General features: G+C 38.3%; 1 protein-coding gene across 1 annotated transcript in view; it reads right to left on the bottom strand.

Annotated features, from left to right (window-relative positions):
• Window positions 1–20,173, bottom strand: part of SCFD2 (sec1 family domain containing 2) — a 668,469-nt gene that overhangs the window by 409,612 nt on the left and 238,684 nt on the right. Inside the window, exon 5 of the mRNA XM_006868065.1 lies at window positions 16,371–16,620. Coding sequence (XP_006868127.1) covers window positions 16,371–16,620 — 250 coding nt within the window. The remainder of the gene's footprint in view (window positions 1–16,370; window positions 16,621–20,173) is intronic.

The raw sequence follows: 20,173 nt of genomic DNA, 5'->3' as shown, positions 1-20,173 counted from the left end.
GACTGCTAACCACAAGGTCAGCATTTCACACCCACCAGACACTCCTCAGAAATCCTATACAGGGTCACTATAAGTTGGAACTGACTCGATACCACATAACAACAACAAATTTTAATAAAGATCCACGGTGGTGTGGTGGTTACATTCTCAGCTGCTAACTGAATGGTCAGTGATTCAAATCCTCCAGTTGCTCCAAAGGAGAAAGATTTGACAATCTCCTTCTATAAATATTACAGCCTAGGAAACCCTATGGGGAAGTTCTACTCTGTCCTATAAAGTCGCTATAAGTCAAAATCAACAAGGGCAACAAGTTTTGTTTTTTTATGACTTTAACAGGAGCCCTGGTGACTAAGTACTTAGTTCCTACCTCCCATTCTCCACAAGCTAGCTTTATCTGTAAACATCTCTATGATGTGAAGCAATGAATTACAAATTCCTTTTTTACAATTTTCCCCCTTAGGTTAGTTTAAGTTAGGTTTCTGTCCCTTGCTACTAACAGAGCCAGATTTTAATCAAGCCAGTTTTGAAAACACTGGTTACAAAAACAAAGACACCGAGTTGAAGGGCATGCTAAACAATTACTCTTAGTCATGGTCATTTTCCAGAGCGGGTGTCAGCAGAGAGAGAAACACGCTGGCAAATAAACTGCAGAACAAAAGAACTGATAGTCAAAAATCAAATTTCTGGTACAGAATTAGTTCTTTCTATTTATAGGGCTGGAGTCTTGGTGTGGCACTCTGGACTAAATGCACTGGACTGCAAAGTCAGTTTGAACTGCAAGATCGGTGGGTCAAGCTCACCAGCTGCTCTTTGGACCCTCTATACAGGGTTCTCTATGGGTGAGAACTGATTTGACAGCACTTAACAACAATAACAACTTACAGGGCTACTAGGACAAAACAAAAGGCAAAGGCTGCGACCAGGAGGTTCTTTTCCCCCATTATTCTAAAGAGGTAAGAAGTTAACTTTGAATGGTAATACATTAACGATTAAATTGTTATTTTTATATTAAACCAAACTGATATATGCTTGTCTAAGCAAATGTGAAAAAAAAAAAAAGGACATTTTAAAGCTTTTGTATGGTGTGAAAAAGTTGTAAACAAGCATGAAAGGACAGCACCAACTAGGAAATTACAGTGAACTATATGGTAGCGTAGTGGTTACGAATCGGGCTGCGAACCTTAAGGTCAGTAGTTCGAAACTACCAGCCGCTCCGCGGGAGAAAGATGAGGCTTTCTACTCCCGTAAGGATTTACACCCTCGGAAACCCTGTACAGGGTCGCTATGGGTCGGAACCGACTCGACGGCACTTAACAACAACAACAATATGAGTATTACTAAGAGCTCTGATTTTAAATCATTGAAAATAAAGTAAATACTATAACAGAAAAATAAGCAAAGGTTCTAACAGGCAATTCCCCAAATACAAATGTAAATAGCAAAGATCTGGTTTTCATCAGTAATTAATGAAATTAAATTTAAATGTGGCCTCTACATTCCTCTTTACTTTTAAAATTCTCTATAACATCAGCAATGATATTCCTCGCTCGCTCTACGGCCTCTTCTGAATCCGGCTTGAACCTCTGGAAGTTTTCTGGCAATGTCAGTGTATGTTTGTAGCCGTTTCTGTATTACCTTTAGTAAAATTTTACTCGCATGGGCTATCAGAGAGATTGTCCGATGATTTCCTAATTTTTGGGTCACTTCTCTTTGGAATGGGCCCTTCCAATCAGTCAGCCAGATAGTTATCTTCCAAATTTCTTGGCAGAGATGAGTGATTGCCTCTTGTGTCGCCTCACTTTCTTGAAAGGTTTCAATTGTTATGTCATCAATTCCTGGTGCCTTGTTCTTTGCCCATACCTTCAATGCACGTTGGACTTCCTCCTTCAGTATCATTCGCTCTTGATCATACGGTACCTCTTGAAACGGCTGAACATTTACCATTTCCTTTTGGTACAGTGACTCTCTGTATTCCTTCCACCTTCTCTTGATGCTTTCTGCATCATTCAATAAATTGCCCAGAGAATCTTCAATAACGAAAGTCGAGACTTGAATTTTTTTTTTTTTTTTTTTTTTGGTTCCCCCAGCTTGAGAAATGCTGAGCATGTTCTTCCTTTTTGGTTTTCTGATTCCAGATCTTTGCACATTTTGTTGTAATATTTGACTTTATCTTCTTGAACTGATCTTTGAAATTTTCTGTTCAGTTCTTGGATCTCCTGATTTCTTCCATTTCCTTTAGCATCTCTACCCTGGAGATCAAGTTTCAGAGTCTCTTCTGACATCCATTTTGACCTTTTCCTTCTTTCTTGTCTTCCTAATGACTTTTGTTTTCTTCATGTATGATGTTCTTGATGTCATGCCACAACTCTTCTAGACTTTGGTCTTTAGTGTATCAAATCTGTTCTTGAGTTGATCTCTAAATTCAGGTGGGATATATTCAAGGTGATAAATTGGCTCTCGTGAACTTGTTTCCATTTTCTTCATCTTCAGTTGGAATTTGCATATGAGTAATTGATGGTCTGTTACACAATCTACCCCTGGACTTGTTTTGACCGATGATATGGAGTTTTCCATCGTCTCTTTCTGCATGTAGGATAGGAAAATTAGTGGATCAGATAAAAAAAAAAACAAGCATATGAAGTTAGAATATAGAATAGTAAAGAAAGAAATGACCTTACATTTGCCTAATGAAAGACTCTCATTTTATAATTCAGTGGCTTGCATGTGATCCTGGAATCTATGCCACTAGTGTTTTAAATACCAGCAGGGTCACCCATAGTGGAAAAATTTCATGGAGCTTCCAGACTAAGAACAATCTATGAAAAAGGAATAAATGGTCCAGTTTTGAGGGATTAGCCCCTGAAAACCTTATAACGTGGATAAAGAAATGCATTTAGGGCCTTCGTTTTCTCATGAGGCATGACTCAAAATGAAGAGAAACATCTGCAAACAAAATTAGTAATCAGAACATAGAGTAAACGAAGTATGAATCTAGTAAAATTGGAATTTGTCAAAAACAAAATGAAATGCATAAAGATTGACATCCTAGGTATTAGTGAGCTTAAATGGACCAGGATTAACCATTTTGAATCATTCATCATGTTTTTCACTATGCTGGGAATGACAAATTGAAGTGGAATGACACTATGTAAGACCGTTCTTAGTCTAGAAGTTCCACTGAACCCTTTCCACCATGGATGACTGTGATATAAGTCAGAACTGACTTCATGGCACGTAACAAGAACAACTTTCAATATTAAAGGATTCAATATTCAGTCTTGGGGTAATGTTGTAGGATAATGCACTGGACCACAAGGTCAGTGGTTCAAACTCACCAGCTGCTCCTGGAAAACCCTGTGCAGGGTCGCTGTGAGTTGGAACTGACTCGACAGCACTTAACAACAATAACAATGGGCAAAATATTGAATGAAGCAGGAAGTATATATATATAAAAAAAAAAAAAAGAAAAAGGAATGATTACACAGAATCACTGAACCAAAAAGAATCGGTCAACAATCAACTCAAGGAAAGACAGCAGGGAGTGGATGATGGGTAAAGGGGTAGAAGTTGAGATGGTCATATTTTTCAGGAGGCAGAATATGATAAAGAACCAATGGAATTGAAAGAAGAAGTCCAAGCTGCACTGCAGGCATTAGTGAAAAACAAGGCTCCAGGAACTGATGGAGTACAAATTGAAATGTTTCAACAAACTGATGCTACGCTAGAAGCTCTCACTACTCTATCGCAAGAAATTTTGAAGACCACTACCTGGTCAACTAACAGAAAGATCCAATAGAATGTGGAAATCATCCAATAATATGATTAATGTCACACACAAGTAAATGAAGATAATTGAAAAACATCTGCAACAGGTTGCTGCCAGAAATTTAAGCCAGTTTAAGAAGAGGCATGGAATAAGGAAATATCATCGCTGATATTAGATGAATTTTGGCTGAAGTTGGAGAATATCAGGAAAGCATTTACTTGTGTTTGGTTGATTATGCAAAGATATTCAATCATGTGGACCATAACAAACTAGGCAAAATTGTTAAAAATGGGGGTTCCAAAACACTTAGTTGTGCTCACACAGAACAAGTAGAGCCCAAATATTGCTTAGAAGCAACAATAGTGAGACTTTGTCTCATGCACTTTGGACATATTATCAGAGAGGACCAGTCCCTGGTAAAGGACATCATGCTTGGTAAAGTAGAGGGTCATCCAAAAAAAACCAAAAAAACAGAGAGGACCCCCCACTCCCACCCCCATGAGATGGATTGACACAGAGGCTGCAACAATGGGCTCAAACATGATTGCGAGGATGGCGCAGGACTCGGCAATGTTTCGTTCTGTTGTGCATAGGGTTGCTATGAGTTGGAACTGACTTGATGGCACCCAACAACAACATTTTATAATGAGGAACTCAGGCTGCTGTAGGCTTAAGTGACTTACTTTCAGGCTGCACACCTGGGGCCATATTTAGGAGTAAAACCAAGGCCTCTTTCTTTTTTTTTTAAGTTTTTATTGTGAACTGTGTGAAAGTTTACAGTTTTACATTCAACAAATCATATGCTTTGTTTCATTGTTGTTGTTGTTAGGTGCCATCGAGTCAGTTCTGACTCATAGTGACCTTATGCACAGCAGAATGAAACACTGCCTGATCCCGGGCCAATTTCACTATTGTCACGCTTGAGCCCATTGATGCTGCCACTTTGCCAATCCATCTCACTGGGGTTGGGGGGGTGGGGGGGGTGTCTTCCTCTTTTTCTCTGACCCTCCACCTTACCAAACATGATATCTTTCTCCAGTGAGTGATCCCTCCTAAAGATATGTCCAAAGTATGAGAGACGAAATTTGGCCATCTTGGTCTCCAAGGAGCACTCTGGTTGCACTTCTTCCAACACAGATCTGTCGGTTATAATCTCCTCCAGGTACCATCAGTTAACAGTATTTCTCTCTATTCATTTTAGCTCTTTTTATTTTTAACACTCAGGCATATATAATAATTGAAACCACCAAAAGGGCATATTCTACAAGTTTGCCTCCTGGCTGCCAGTTCTCAGTTCCTCTCTTTCCATGAATCTAGAGTCCTTAGCTGTTCCCTTTCTCCATGTCCCCATCTCTGCCTCCATCTCTGGTGTTGCTGCTTCTCTGGATAAGGTCCCGCATTCCACTTGTGCTCTTCTCCCTTGATGGTCCTAGGGGCCTCTGTTTCTGGACTGTAAGTTTAACTACTCGTCCATTTTTGTTACAAAACTTCTACCTTTACAATTCTGACAGTAGCAATTAGTCATGATAACAGTTACTCACTACTGAATCGTAAGAATCTTATCCCCATCTCTTTTTACCAGACTCATCTAGACAAGATGAAAACTATTCAGTGGGGACTCTATCTTCCCCCACACACTCTAAAACTAAACTCCCCCTTGGAATCTTGTAAGCCAGTCACTTCATGTCTTTATCGCCCCCTCATTTTAGGTAGTCAATGTCTAAGTTGCTCATCCCTATCTACCCTGTGTACAGAGGGGATAGCATTGATACTTGATGTGAAGACTCCTTCCCTCTCTGTTGGTATTTTGAGCTACTACCTCCACGAGAATAGGTCAAGTTCATCAAATTGAAGCAATTTTCCCTCTTTTCCTTTTTCAAAAATGTTTTTGGTTTTTTTCTTCCTCTAGTTGAATTCTGATTATCAAGCTATTTGGGTGTTTTGTGCATCTCCCCTCCCTTCATATCTCCTGGATGCTTCACTCTCAGCTCTAGCCCTCTGTGACTAAGTCCTTGTCCATGGGCTCAGGCCTCTTTCCTAGCATTCTTTTAAACCACACCACACCATATCTCCTGTTTGATCCATATTTGTATGTTCAAGAAAACTATTCCTGTATTTCCTACATTCCTTTTCTATTCTTTCATGATTGAGAAATTTATACCACATCTAATGTACAGTTAGAGTAAGAATTATTATTACTCACTGTCACACACAGTGATTATGAGTAACTTACAGGAAATTATCATGGACATGGAAAAATTAAACACAAAAAGAAGTAATTTTGAACAAGCCCTTAATATGTTAGCACAAACTAGTTAGTTGCCTTAATAGGCACCTCTAAGTAACTTTCTATAAAACCTATATTTTAAATATGAACTAAACATTGTAAACTTCTCTTGATATAGCTGTCTAGTATTATGTGCTGTGGTTAACTATTTTAATATGTTGGACAGTAAAACTGAATGTTACCGTTCCAACATTTCTCATGGGGGTGATTTAGGGCAGACATATGTTCTTCATCAGTTTCTAGCAGAAATCTTGGAAATCAAGAGGAAAAATAGGCCCTATTATATCTAACAGTGTTACAAACCATAATGGAAAAAAACATTCCTTAAAATTGGTTTTTGTTTTGTTTTGGCAGCATGAAGCAAGGACTCTGAAACACTAGAGATGAAGGTGTATTCCTTAATGGAACCACTGAGCATGTGGCAGGCCACAATAGCTCAGAATCCATAATTATAGAATCAAGACATGAGGCCAAATCCTTTCAGAAATTAACTCCTCTCTACCCCCCCGGAACCTGAAGTCTTCATTTAGTTGAGTGGTGGCTTCTGGACTGTCATGGTTCTATACATTGTCACCTACTCTAAGGAACCAACCTTGTCATTCAAAGGCTGGTGGTGGGCTTTTAGGACCACTCCTCCCATTACACAGCAATTCTCTTATCGCTGTCAAGTCAGGAAGGATGCTCAAGCTTTAAGAAACCATTCCTCAAGAGAAAGATTTTTGAAATCTTGAAAATCATTTTTCAACTGAAACAGGGACTTTTGAAGCAGAAGTCAGCAGAAATGTACATTATGAAACTTGATGAATTACTGAGGGAAAGCCATGAGATAAGAAAAAAATACAGAGGCGAAAAGAAAAGCTGCTCATCATTTACAATTCTCTCTTAGGAAATACATCCTATTTTACTAAGAAGATTAACTTTCCAGGAGGGTTAGAAAACGTACTTGGCCAAGTAAGAAATATGGTTTGTTTGAAAGACCTACCTCTACTAATAAAATAAAACGTCTTTGCCTTCTTCTAATGGAGATGAAAGTTTTTATAATGAAGTGATGGTCACAAATAGCAATATTAATGTTTAAATGATCTGTATTCACCTGGACTTTCCAAAAGAGGGAAGCTATCATAAACAAATCATTGAAAATTGATTTTTTTTAGGTTGGTTATGGGATTTGACTTTGTTGTACTAGAGAAAAGAACACGTATATGTTTTTCATTGGAACACAGAACTAAAAGTAATGTGAGCTGCCTTCATAATGAAACAGAGATCTTCAACTCCTTCTTCATTCACATTTGATGAGGTGATTTTTCCCTACTAGATTTCCATCAGGGAATGCAAGAATCCCAGATGCGAGCTCACTAGACTTCTATCAGTCTCCTTAAGGACAGTGTTTTGCCAACTGGATCCACCTTTCCTCAGCTTGTGTTGATATAGTTCATCTTAAATAGGGCAACAGACAGGTGAAAGGAATAACAACAACTACAACAACAACAAAAATCCACTCTCATCGCGTCAATTCCGACTCATGTGACCCTAAAGGTCAGAGTAGAACTGCTTCTTTGGATTTCCGAGACTGTAAATCATTGGGAGAAGACAGCCTCATCTTTCTCCCAAGGAGTGACTGGTGGGTTTGAACCACAAACCTTGCAATTAGCAGCCCAACACTTAACCCACTACACTACCAGGAATTGCTAAGGAAAACCATTGACGATCAAACACTAGTTTGAAACACTGCTACAACAGAAATACTACAGCATAAGGAATCAAGTTCATCCTTTAATATTATGTAGATGGCTTTAACAAACAGAAATGCATTTTGTCACAGTATAGAAAGCTAGAAGTCTGAACTGAAGGCATCCGCTCTAGGGGAAGGTTTTCTATCTCTGTCGGTTCTGGGGAATGCTACTTTCAAAATCTGTATTGTCCCTTGGAGATTTCTATGTGTTTTGACATCAATCTTCCCCTGGGTCCACTTCTTACTCTTCGTTCTTGGTGGTGCTAGTGTGGCACTGTAGGGTCAGCACTGGACTGCAAATCACGAGGTTGGCAATTCCAGCCCACCAGCTGCTCCTCAGAAACCTTAACCAGGGTCACTATGAGACAGCACTTAACAACAACAAGATACAAGAGGATGCAGGCCACACCCCAGAGAGACTCCTCACACATCAGCTCAGGGCTGTGATCTTATGGGGAATAGCTGCATTATTACACAACAACCCCTGAGAATTATGGTCCAGCCAAGGTAACACAAATTTTTTGGAAACACAATTTAATCTATGACATCTACCATGAAGATAATTTGTATCTATTTTTTACATATCAATGTGTGGTTTTTCTGATTATTCCAGATAGAGTAATAGGAATTTCTATGTCAGTATTTTATGCCAGAATTCTGGGAATTCAAAAGCAACCATAGTACAGCTATATATCTCATTGTAAAAAAAAAAATCCATCTTCACAGAATTTGAGAACTTATCTGTATACCGTCCTTTCCGCAAAACTTATCCTTCATATTCTATTGTTTTAAAGTCATATAATGTCTTAGCATACAATGAATATAATTCCTTCCAAAACATGAGTCCTAATGCCAGTTCCTAGTGCTGGGAAATCCTTCTCTCTGAGATGAAATAGGCTTTCTGGATGGTTTTATTTTCTTGATATTGCTTTCTTATATTAAACCCAAAGCTGCCCCTCAGTAAGAAAACTAATTCCATGAAACTGATATCTTAATAAAGTCTATTCACAAGCAAAATCTATACTACTTTACATCCTAACATCCAGGTTAAACTGTAAAAGAATGTGATTGTTTTTCTCTCTCTCTCAGTTAAAGAAAGTAAAAAATAGTTGAAGATCAGACCTTTGCTTTATGATGAAAATGTAGTACATCATTTATTCTGCCTGGATATTTGTCAGATTTCTAGAGGTTAAGATTCAAAAGCTTTCTTGTGTAATCAGTACAAGTCAGGGGCTCGAGCATAAAGTTGGAGAACTGAAAACCTACAGACTGATTTGATTCCTACAGGGCTTTATATATTAAGCTCATTTCTTGTTGTAATTAAGTTCTGCCAAATCCGTTCTGACTTATAATGACCCTATGTACAAAAAACAAAAAACAAAACCCCGGTGACCCTGCGCCATCCTCACTATCATTGCTATGTTTGAGTTCATTGTTGCAACTGCTGCATCCTTCCTTCTCATTGAGAGTCTGCCTTTTCTTCACTGACACTCTACTGTCCCAAGAATGATGTCCTCCTCCTGGGAGTGGTCCTTCCTGATGACATGTCCAAAGTGTATGAGACCAAGTCTCGTAATCTTTGATTCTAAGGAGTATTCTAGCTTAAATTCCTCCAACACAGATTTGTCCATTCTTATGGCAGTCCATGGTATTTTCACCATCACTTGTCTGTCAGTTTGTCATATTGGGGTGGCTTGCATCTGCTGTGATGCCGGAAGGTATGCCACCAGAATTCTAAATACCAACAGGGTCCCCTATGGTGGAAAGATGTCAGTTGAGCTTCCAGACTAAGACAGAAAAGGACGAAAGAGTGGCAGACTGCTTCCGAATATTTCGTCACTACTGGAACATTCTCAGACAGCACCAGAATACTGAATATTGAAATATGATGAAGAGCACTAGAATATTGTCAGATATAGTATCAGAAGTACTTTTAGCCTGGAAGGAACTCAAAATATGACTGGGAACGAGCTACATCCTCAAAGTGGAATTGACCATGATGACGTGAATGGAGTAAAGCTTTTGGGACCTTCATTTGCTGATGGGACACAACTCAAAATGAGGAAAAACATCTGTAAACATCAATTAATCATTGGAAAGTAGAATGTATGAAGTATGAATCTAGGAAAATTGGAAGTTGCCAAAAATGAATGCAAAAACCTTGATATCCTAGGCATTAGTGAGCAGAAATGCACTGGAACTGGCCATTTTGAATCTAACAATCAAATGGTTTACTATGTTGGGAATGACAAATTAAAGAGGAATGGTGTCACATTTATCATCAAAAAGAACATTTCAAGATCTATCATGAAGTACAACACTATCTGTGATAGGATAATAATACATGCCTACAGAGAAGACAAGTTAATACCACTATACCTCAAATTTATACACCAACCCCTAAAGTCAGTGATGATGAAATTTATACACCAACCACTAAAGTCAGAGATGATGAATAATTCTAACAACTTCTTCAGCCTGAAATTGATCAAACATGCAATCAAGATGTATTGATAACTACTGACAATTAGAATGCAAAAGTAGCAAACAAAGAAGAAGGATCATTTAGTGGAAAGCATGGTCTTGATTATAGAAAGGATGAGAAAGATAATGTGATAGAATTTTGCAAGACCAATGACTTCTTTATTGCAAATATATTTTTTAGACAACATAAAAGATAACTATACATATGTAACTCACCAGATGTAATATAAAGAAATCAAACTTACTATACCTGTGGAAAGGGATGGAAGAAAAGTTCCATATCATCAGCCAAAACAAGGCCAGGGGCAGACTGTGGAACAGACCATCAATTGCTCATATGCAAGTTCAGACTGAAGCTGAAGAAAATGAAAACAAGTCCACAGAGCCAAATATGATCTTGAACATATCCTACCTGAATTTAGAGATCATCTGAAGAACAGATTTGATGCATTAGACACTAATGACTGAAGATCAGAAGAGTTGTGGGATAATATCAAGAACATCATGCAGGTAGAAAGCAAAAGGTCATTAAGAACACAATAAAGAAGGAAGAGACCCAAATGGATGTAAGAAAAGACTCTGAAACTTATTCTCCAGTGTAGACATGCTAAAGCAAATGGAAGAAATGAGATAAGAGCTAAAAAGAAAATTTCAAAGGACAGCTCGAGAAGACAAAGTCAAATATTATAATGAAATGTACAAAGACCTGGAGTTAGAAAACCAAAAAGTAAGCACATGCTTAGCATTTCTCAAGCTGATAGAACTGCAGAAAAAATTCAAGCCTCAACTTGAAATATTGAAGTATTCTATGGGAAAAATGTTGAATGATTCAGAAAAAAAAAAAAAAGTTGAATAAATACACAGAGTAACTGTACCAAGAAGAAATGGTCAATGTTCAATCATTTCAAGAGGTAGCAAATGATCAAAAGCCAATGATATTTGAAGGAAGAAGTCCAAGGTGAGCTGAAGGCATTGGCAAAGATAATGCTATGGGAATTGATGGAATATAAATTGAAAGCTTTCAATAAAGCGAGGCGGCACTGGAGGCACTCACTCATCTATACCAAGAAATTTAGAAGCCAATTGGAAAAGATCCTTATTTGTGCCCATTTCAAAGAGAGGTGACCCAATGATAATCATCAGACAAAATCATTAATATCACATATAAGCAAAATTTTCCTAAATATAATTGAAAAACAGCTACACCCGTGCACTGACAGGGAACTGCTAGAGGTTCAAGCTGGATTCACATGAGGACACAAAAGAAAGGATATCACTGCTGACATCAGATGGATCTTGGTAGAAAGCAGAGAATATCAGAAAGATATTTGCCTGTGCTTGATAGACTACACAAAGACTTTTTATTTTGTGGATCATTACAAGTAATGGACAACATTGGAGATAATGAGTATTCCAGAATACTTAATTGTGCTCATAAGGAATCTGTATATAGAGCAAAGAGGCAGTTGTTTGAACAGTAGGGACACTGACTGGTTTAAAATTAGGAAAGGTGTGCACCAGGGCTGTATTCATTCACCACAGTTAATCAATCTGTATGCTGAGCAAATAATCCAAGAAACTGGATTATATGAAGACCAATGTAGCATCAGGATTGGAGGAAGACACATTAACAACCTGCGGTATTCAGATAACACATCATAGACACCGAGACCAGGAAGTACAAATAAGGGTGGAAAGGAGTTAGATGCCACCTAAGGATTGCCAAGGAAATGAGGAATCCTGAAGCTTTGGAAAATGAAAGGAACAAGGAGTATCCCCCAGAACTGACACACAGAGAGCTTTCTCTTAGAGCTATTGCCCTGATTCGACCTTCTGGTCTCAGGAACTGTAAGAAAATAAATTCCTATTCTTCAAAGTCATGTCCTTATGGTCTATATGATCGGCCACACTGAGTAACAGTTGCTGCTAGATGCTGGCTTAGTTCTCCAGTGCTGCTGTAACAGGAATACCACTAGTGCATGACCTTAACAATTTTATTCTCTTACAATTTAGGATGCTAGAAGACCAAATTCAGGGCACCGGCTCTGGAGAAAGGCTCCTGTCTCTTCAGCTTCTTAAGGCCCAGCATTTCTTGGAGATCTCCATGGGTCTTAGGATCAATCTCTCCCTGGATCTAGGAGTTTCACAGTATAGGGTACCCCAGGTCCAAGGAACACACTCCACTCCCGGCTCTTCTTTCTTGGTTGTAGCACTTCTTTTCTGAACACAGCTTGTTTGTTTAACGTCTTTTATGTTCCAAAACAAAGTGACTCAAGGTAAAGCCTATTCCTGTAGACTGCATCGGGCTTCATTAACAACCCAGAAAGTGAGGCTTTACAACATATAGGATAATTACACCAGATCAGGGCTGATCATATCAGATCACACCACGGGGGGTGGGGGGTGGAACTGCATCGTATTAGATCTCATCTCTGAAGGGATTACTACATCTTAACTTCTAAACCACTGAAAATACCGGCCTAGTTAAGTTGACACAAAAACCTTAACTATCACAGATACCATTAAGTACATTTTGACTTATAGCACCCATGTGACAGAGCAGAACTGACCATAGGATTTTCAAGCTTGCAATTTTTACGGGAGCAGATGTTGTTGTTCTTGTTGTTGTTGTTAAGTGTCACCGAGTAGATTCTGACTCATAACTACCCTTATAGGGTTTCTGAGGAGCAGCTGCTGAATTGGAACTTCCAACCTTTGTGGTTCAATACGACCTTGCGGTTCAGTGCATTATCCTGCAGAACAACATCTGGACTCCATGGAAGCAGACAGACAGGAGTCATTGTTGTTGTTATGTGCCTTCGAGTCAGTTCCGACCCCTAGCGACCCTATATAGGGTTTCTGAGGAGCAGCTGGTGAGCTTGAACTGCTGACCTTGCAGTTCAAACGGCTTTGCAGTCTGGTGCATTACCCCACAGCACCACACCAGGACTCCAGCACAGTCACTGGGTGGGCTCAAATTGCCAACTTTTCTGTTAACAGCTGAGCACTGAACAGTTGCGCCACCAGGACTCCTTATGAGATAACTAAGAGATTAATAATCCCAAACTATCAACAGGAAGTAAGAGTTCAATAAATATAAATTACACTGTTTCTATAACATTGCCATGCCTCTATCCTGAAGCATGGAATTTTTAGATACTTTAAATCATTCATTCCCTAGCTTTACACTAAACTTCATATAAGTAGGTCTACCCTTACTGACCTTTCCTTAAAGAGACTATCAAAGCTCAGGGGAAATAATCAAGGAGTAGTGCAAAGCTATTTACTGAAAACGCTTTTTTCTAAAATAAGTTTAGAAAGCAGAAAACAATATGAATGTTTCATTTTTCTTTGTTTCCCATTTTCAGAGCTTTCTAACCAACATAGCTTAGAGCCCTTTTTTTGCATACAATAGGTTCCAGGTGTGCCAAGCTGCTGATTCACCTTAACCCAAAGGTCAGTTTAGTAGGACCTAGACTGGCCAGCCCCTACAGGGATGGGTGCTTCTGACCTCATACTTTAATATACTATACACACAACACTCTCATTGTCTAGGTACACTATGATGTGAAAAAGAGTAGCATTACTTATTTGGTACTGTTGTTGTTACGTGCCTTGGAGTTGACTCCGACCCATAGCGACCCTGTATAGGGTTTCTGAGGAGGGGCCGGTGAACCTGAACTGCCAATCTTGTGGTTCAAACTGACTTTGCAGTCTAGCACATTAACCCACAGCATCACACCAGGACTCTTCCAAAATAATAATGGCAATAAAGCCAAATTTACTTACTTAAAGTATTATATAGACCAAAAATTAATTCACATGCATTGTGTTCATTTTATTTTCAGCAAAATCATGAGACATCAATAATCAATAATTATGCTTCTTATAAAGGTTCAAAGATGCTGAGTGATTTACCCAAACACGTGTGCACATGCACAATACAAACACATTAGGAAGTGGCCGAACTAGAGGTTCTCGAATCTAGATTTCTGCCTTCAAGTCCTAAGCTTGCTCTTAGACACCTTTCTGTATGATGACATCCCAAGTTTTCATAGATCTTAAGCATTTTGATTTCATTCTCTGAGAACGTTCAAATGGCTTTCCTTTGTTTTCTCTGTGACAACCATACAAATACTAATGCATATGGAAGGAGAGAGTTTTAACTGAGAAAGACTGAGAACGCATAACCGCTAATGGGCATATTCAGGCCAAACTAATTTTCTTTGTACAGTTCCCCATATCCGTATTCATAGAGAGCTAACCCCTGTTAATTTTATTTTGTATAAGTAGAAAAGAGAGCTTTTCTACAATGTGTGTGGGGGTGGGGGTGAGGGAGTGTTTTACTGGGAGGTCACTTATTACCCTAGGTGTAAACTAGGCAGAAACATATGCTAATATCATAGACTAAAACGTCTCTGAAATTTTAACTTATCCTAAAATTTCCATAATCTTTTAACTGTCAACCTCAAGAATTACATATTTTCCTGTAATAAGCATGAATACACAAAAGTGTTTTTAAATGTCAAATCATATTTAAAAGCAAGAAAATGCACTATCCTGAGCAATTATAAATACAGAAACTCATAAAGCATGAAATGTTGCGTCAATGAACACCTTGAGTGAATATTAAATGAACAGTCTTATAGCATTGCTTTAATTCCAAAAACAGTATCACAGCATATGAATGATACAATAAAGCTATCCACATAGGCTTGGCTAAAACACACTATCCTTGTTGTCTGTTTCTGAAATGATGCATTGAGAATAACTCCCAATTAAACTTTCCTAGATTTCAAATTTACTTTGAATCAAAACACAGTTCTAAAGACTATAAACTGCATAAAATCTTTATGTCAATATTCAATTTAATCTAAACAAGTACATTTAATCACATAAGTATAATGCTGTATTTAATGAAATGCGAACAAAATCCACAAATTTCTCTTAAGTAAATTTTAATTTGGCAAGCAGGTTCTACACTTAAGCAAAGAAACATTTCATTTCTATGGAAACTTCACTCAGTTTCCATCTTGCTAGGGTTTCATGTTCCATAACCCAAAACAGAGAAGGTCAGCAGTGGGACAAAGCAAAGCGCACGTGCATGTGCATGAAATGCTTCAGTTTAGTCACAAGGCCAGCTTCTGAAAAATCAAAACACTCTCCCCAGGAGGCTCGACAGGGGACAGGATGAAACATTGGAAAGTACATAATCTGCCTCAGTTGAGCCTTCCTGAAGAGAGAAGTCTACACACACCTGTACAGCCCCTTCAGGCTCCCCCAACACACTCACATTCCATCAATAATGGAAGGAAATGGTACGTCCAAGATTTTAAAGTACTTAAGTTTGCATATATATGATTTATTAACTTCTCACAAACAGACACTCTCGCTCAATCCATATAAATGGAAAGTAGCTTTACAAAAATATAAATAACAATATTGAATTTGAAACAAAATAATACAGACTAATGCCTCCAATGAGTTCTATCTTAATTCACACTGGAAATGAAAATCGGTAGATTATATGATATTTAAATATTTACCCCCTATTAGCATAGTCTACTTCACAAGGATGTTTGAGTATTATTTGATAATACCAATGAATTCAAATTCAAGATGAAATACAAGAAGCCAAAATGAGTAACTACTCCTGAAGACCCAAATTTTCAATCCTATATCATGATGTAATAGCTTAAGTAAAGGTTTCACTCTCTCTTTTTTTTTTTTTTTCTTTTCTGGTTGTTGTTTTCCTAAGATTGAAAAGGACAATCCTAAAGAGGATTTGTAAACAGAAACACTTTGAACAGAATGATCTACATTTTCTTTGTCCTTAAAAATAAAGAATGTCCTATGAGTACTCTCCTGTTTTAAAAAGCTTTTGATGTTGGGGAATATGAATTCTGACAGGTCATTAGAAGATCATTCCTCTACCACAACTAGAAAACACGAGAATTGTACAATGAAATCCTCTGCCCAGCTAAGGCTGCCTAGCATTCATCAGACCTCAAGATGGTTACTGCCTCTTCCTAAAACAGCCTTTCTTTTTTAACTGATTATCCATATCAGTGATATGTCCTCTTTCTTTGTTAAACACTCACCTGTGATTTTTTGCAGCAACGGTGACAATTCAGATTCCTCACAAATGACCTGAACCAATGCCTTCTTCACTTTTTCTTCAGCCTCACACACAGCTTTGTCCACTGTGAATTCCCCAGTGACAGAGTAAATGTATATCAAGAGAATGAATAGCTCATCAGGGCCATAGTCATCGCTGGTCCTCTGGTGAGAAGGCTTAATCATGGGCAGCAGCTGATTTAACACAACAGACATTGCTGACTCACCAATGCTCTGAAATAAGAGGGGACAGTATGAAAATATGTTGATCTTGTACAAAGATATAATTTATGCAGCAAATTAGTCCAAATGTATCTTACAAACAAATCTATAATGGTCAATGTCCTAATTGCTTTTATCTACTTGTTTCTTGTTCTCAAGGGAATACTGTAAATATTTGGTATTACAGTTCTTGTTTTTCCAAATACTTAGTTTATAAAATAGCTAATCAAATCAACCATCATCACTCACAGATGCAGCAATCGAGAAATCAAATGGTATATTGCATTAGACAAATCTGCTACACAAGACCTCTTTAAGGTGTTCAAGAGAAAAGATGTCAAATCATGGTATTTTCAGTAGCTTTATATGCATATGAAAGTTGAACATTGAATAAGAAAGACCATAGAAGAATTGATGCATCTGAGTTATGATGTTGAAGGAGAGTACTGAACGTACCATGGGCTGCCAAAATAACAAATAGATCTGTGTTGGATGAAGTACAGCCAGAGTGCTCCTTGGAAGCCAGGATGACCAGACTTCATCTCTCATACTTTGGAAATATCATCAGGAAGGACCAGTCACTGGAGAAGGATATCATGTTTGGTAGAGTGCAGAGAAAAAGAGGAAGACCCCCAACAACTGTGAGGTTGGTGCAGGACCGGGCAGTGTTTTATTCTGTTGTATACAAGGTTGTTATGATGAACAGGAAAAGGTAAAAACACTCACTGCTCTCTTCACCCAGGAGACATACTAAAATGATAATCAAGTTACTGAGTGGGACCAATCATCTCTGCCCAGGAGTCAAACTAGAATGTTAATCAGGTTACTGAATGGGACCAATCCTCTCAGTCCAAAAGTCAAACTAGAATGTTAATCAGGTTACTAAGTGGAACCAATCCTGTATCTTCAAACAGGTCTGCAACCTAACCCCTCCCTGATTCTGACCCGATATAAGTCTGCATTGCCCTATATTCCACACTCAGAATCTGGAGAAATTAGCTCCTCTGAGCCAGCCGACTTAATCAAATCTGAAACTCTGCTTCACCTCTCCAAGTGGCCTCGGTTTCTTCAATGATCAAGAGCTGCTATGACACTCTTTGGCCCAAGGCTGCTGTGACAGTCTCAAATCTAAAACTGCTGTAACAATGAGTTGGTACTGACTCGATGGCATCTAACAACAGTGAGTGTGTGAGAAGATGCACTATTTTAAATCAGGAAAGTTATAATAAGAAGGGAACCTATAATAAGAAGAAAGACCCATTGATGTTCTTTCTCTTCTTTCTGAATGATGTTGACATCAAGTAGCTGAATATGATTTTGTATTGGGAAAACTACCCAAAACAAGGTTTTCTACTCAAGCCAATTCCACACCTGGAAAATTTAAAATATATCATCTCAAGGTTAACGTTCACAATTATGCATGAAAAACAGCTGTTACCAATTATTTCCATTAAAATTTTTGGATGTTTAAAGATGTCCCACACAAAAATAAAATGCTAAAACTTTGGAATGAATCAGGAAATGTAGTAAGAACAGAACAGAGATTTTACTGTTAAATTATGACAAGACACGATTTACCTTGTATAAACAAACACTCTCTTGAAAAGGTGACTGTGGGGCTACAAAAAGGTTTGAAGGTCTAGGAAGCAAGTTGTTGGTAAGTGCCATCGAGTCAGTTCCGACGAAGAGCAAACCTGTATAGGATTTCCAAGGAGCAGCTAGTGGGTTTGAAACCCCAAGTTCTGCAGGTAAGCACTGCAGGGTAAGCACTGGACTGTGAACCACAAGGTCAGTAGTTCGAGTCCACCAGTCCTTTTGCAGAAAGATGAGGCTTTCTCCTACTGCAAAGATTTACAGCTCTGAAAACCCTATAGAGGTTTGCTGTGAGTTGGAACCAACTCAATGACACATAACATTTGTAAAGATCCAATGACACTTGGCCATCAGAATTTCATTTTGGAGGTGTAGATATGAGAAGCAATGATAAAGAGCAAAATCCTTCATTAGTGGGTTTTACTGGCTGTTGTTGTTAAGTGCTGTGAAGTGAGTTCTGACACATAGCAACCCTGTTTCAGGTTTCTAAGGAGTAGCTAGTGGGTTTGAACCACTGATTTTGTGGTTAGCAGCTCAGTGCTTATCCTACAGCACCACACCATGACTCCTTCTACTGGTTAGGTAAAAGCTATATACACTAATTTATAAAACTGCATTCTAAATCTGCTAAATATATCCCAGTAAGTAAATAATAATTGAATATGAAACCAATAATACCCCAAAGTCTCAAATTTTTACTGTCTTCTCCCTGTTTTACACATTACCATTTCTGATGGAAAGCAGCAATTAATAATCTCATTGTTAACTACACAAGAAAATATGAATGCTTAGAAAAGGAAAACCTTACCATAAATTGACACAGATAGATACAGAAATAATTATAAATACATGTGTAACATGAATGAACTGGCTATTTCTGTTTATGATTATTTTGGTTATGATTGTTGTTGTTATTGTTAGGTACTATAGCAACCCTGTGATAACAGAACCAAACACTGCCCAGTCCTGTACCACCCTCACAACGGTTATTTGACTCCTTCATTGTAGCTAATATATCAGTCCACCTAGTTGAGGGTCTTTCTCTTTTTTGTTGACCCTCTACCTTATCAAGCATTCTCCAGGGACTAGTGCCTCCTAATAGTACCATGTCTGAAGTACAAGGGACCAAGTCTCACCTTTGTCATTTTAAATGAGCATTCTGGCTAAACTTCTATTTTTCTGGCCTTCCACGGTATATTTAATATTCATTGCCAACCCCAAAATTCAAAGGCATCAATTCTCTGATCTTCCTTTTACATCAAGCAGCTTTCATATGCATAGGAGCTAATTAAAAATACCATGGCTTAGGAGCTCTGGTAGAGTAGTGGTTACAAATCGGGCTGCGAACCATAAGGTCAGCAGTTCGAAACTACCAGCGGTTCTGCGGGAGAAAGATGAGGTGTTCTGCTCCAGTAAAGATTAACAGCTTCGGAAACCCTGTGCAGGGTCACTATGAGTCGGAACCGACTCCACGGCACATAACAACAACAACAATGGCTTAGGTGAGGCACACCTTAGTCCTCAAAATGACATCTTTGCTTTAAAGAGGTTTTTTGAAGCAGATTTGCCCAATGCAATATGCCATTAGATATCTTGACAGCTGCTGCTTCCATGAGCACTGAATGAATATTCTCAACTCTATGGCGAGAACCCAGGCAAACAAGGGGCTTGAAAAAGTTCACGGAAAAATTCCAATATCCTTTTTTCCCATTTTTCCACAAACTTTTTGAAGCCCTTTATAGGGATACGCCTGTATCTGACTATTTCTCTGCTATTCATAGGAATACTCCTGCTAAAGCAAATGGAAGAAGTCCAAGAGCTGAATAGAAAATTTCAAAGATCAACTCGAGAAGATAAAGCCAAATACTACAATAAAATATGCAAAGATTTGGAATTAGAAAACCAAAAAGGAAGAACACAGTCAGCATTTCTCAAGCTGGGAGAACTGAGGAAAAAATTCAAGCCTCGACTT

This window comes from Chrysochloris asiatica, unplaced genomic scaffold (genome assembly GCF_000296735.1).
Source record: "Chrysochloris asiatica unplaced genomic scaffold, ChrAsi1.0 scaffold00115, whole genome shotgun sequence".
Classification (NCBI taxonomy): Eukaryota; Metazoa; Chordata; class Mammalia; order Afrosoricida; family Chrysochloridae; genus Chrysochloris; species Chrysochloris asiatica.
This window is presented reverse-complemented; position numbering and strand designations above follow the sequence as displayed.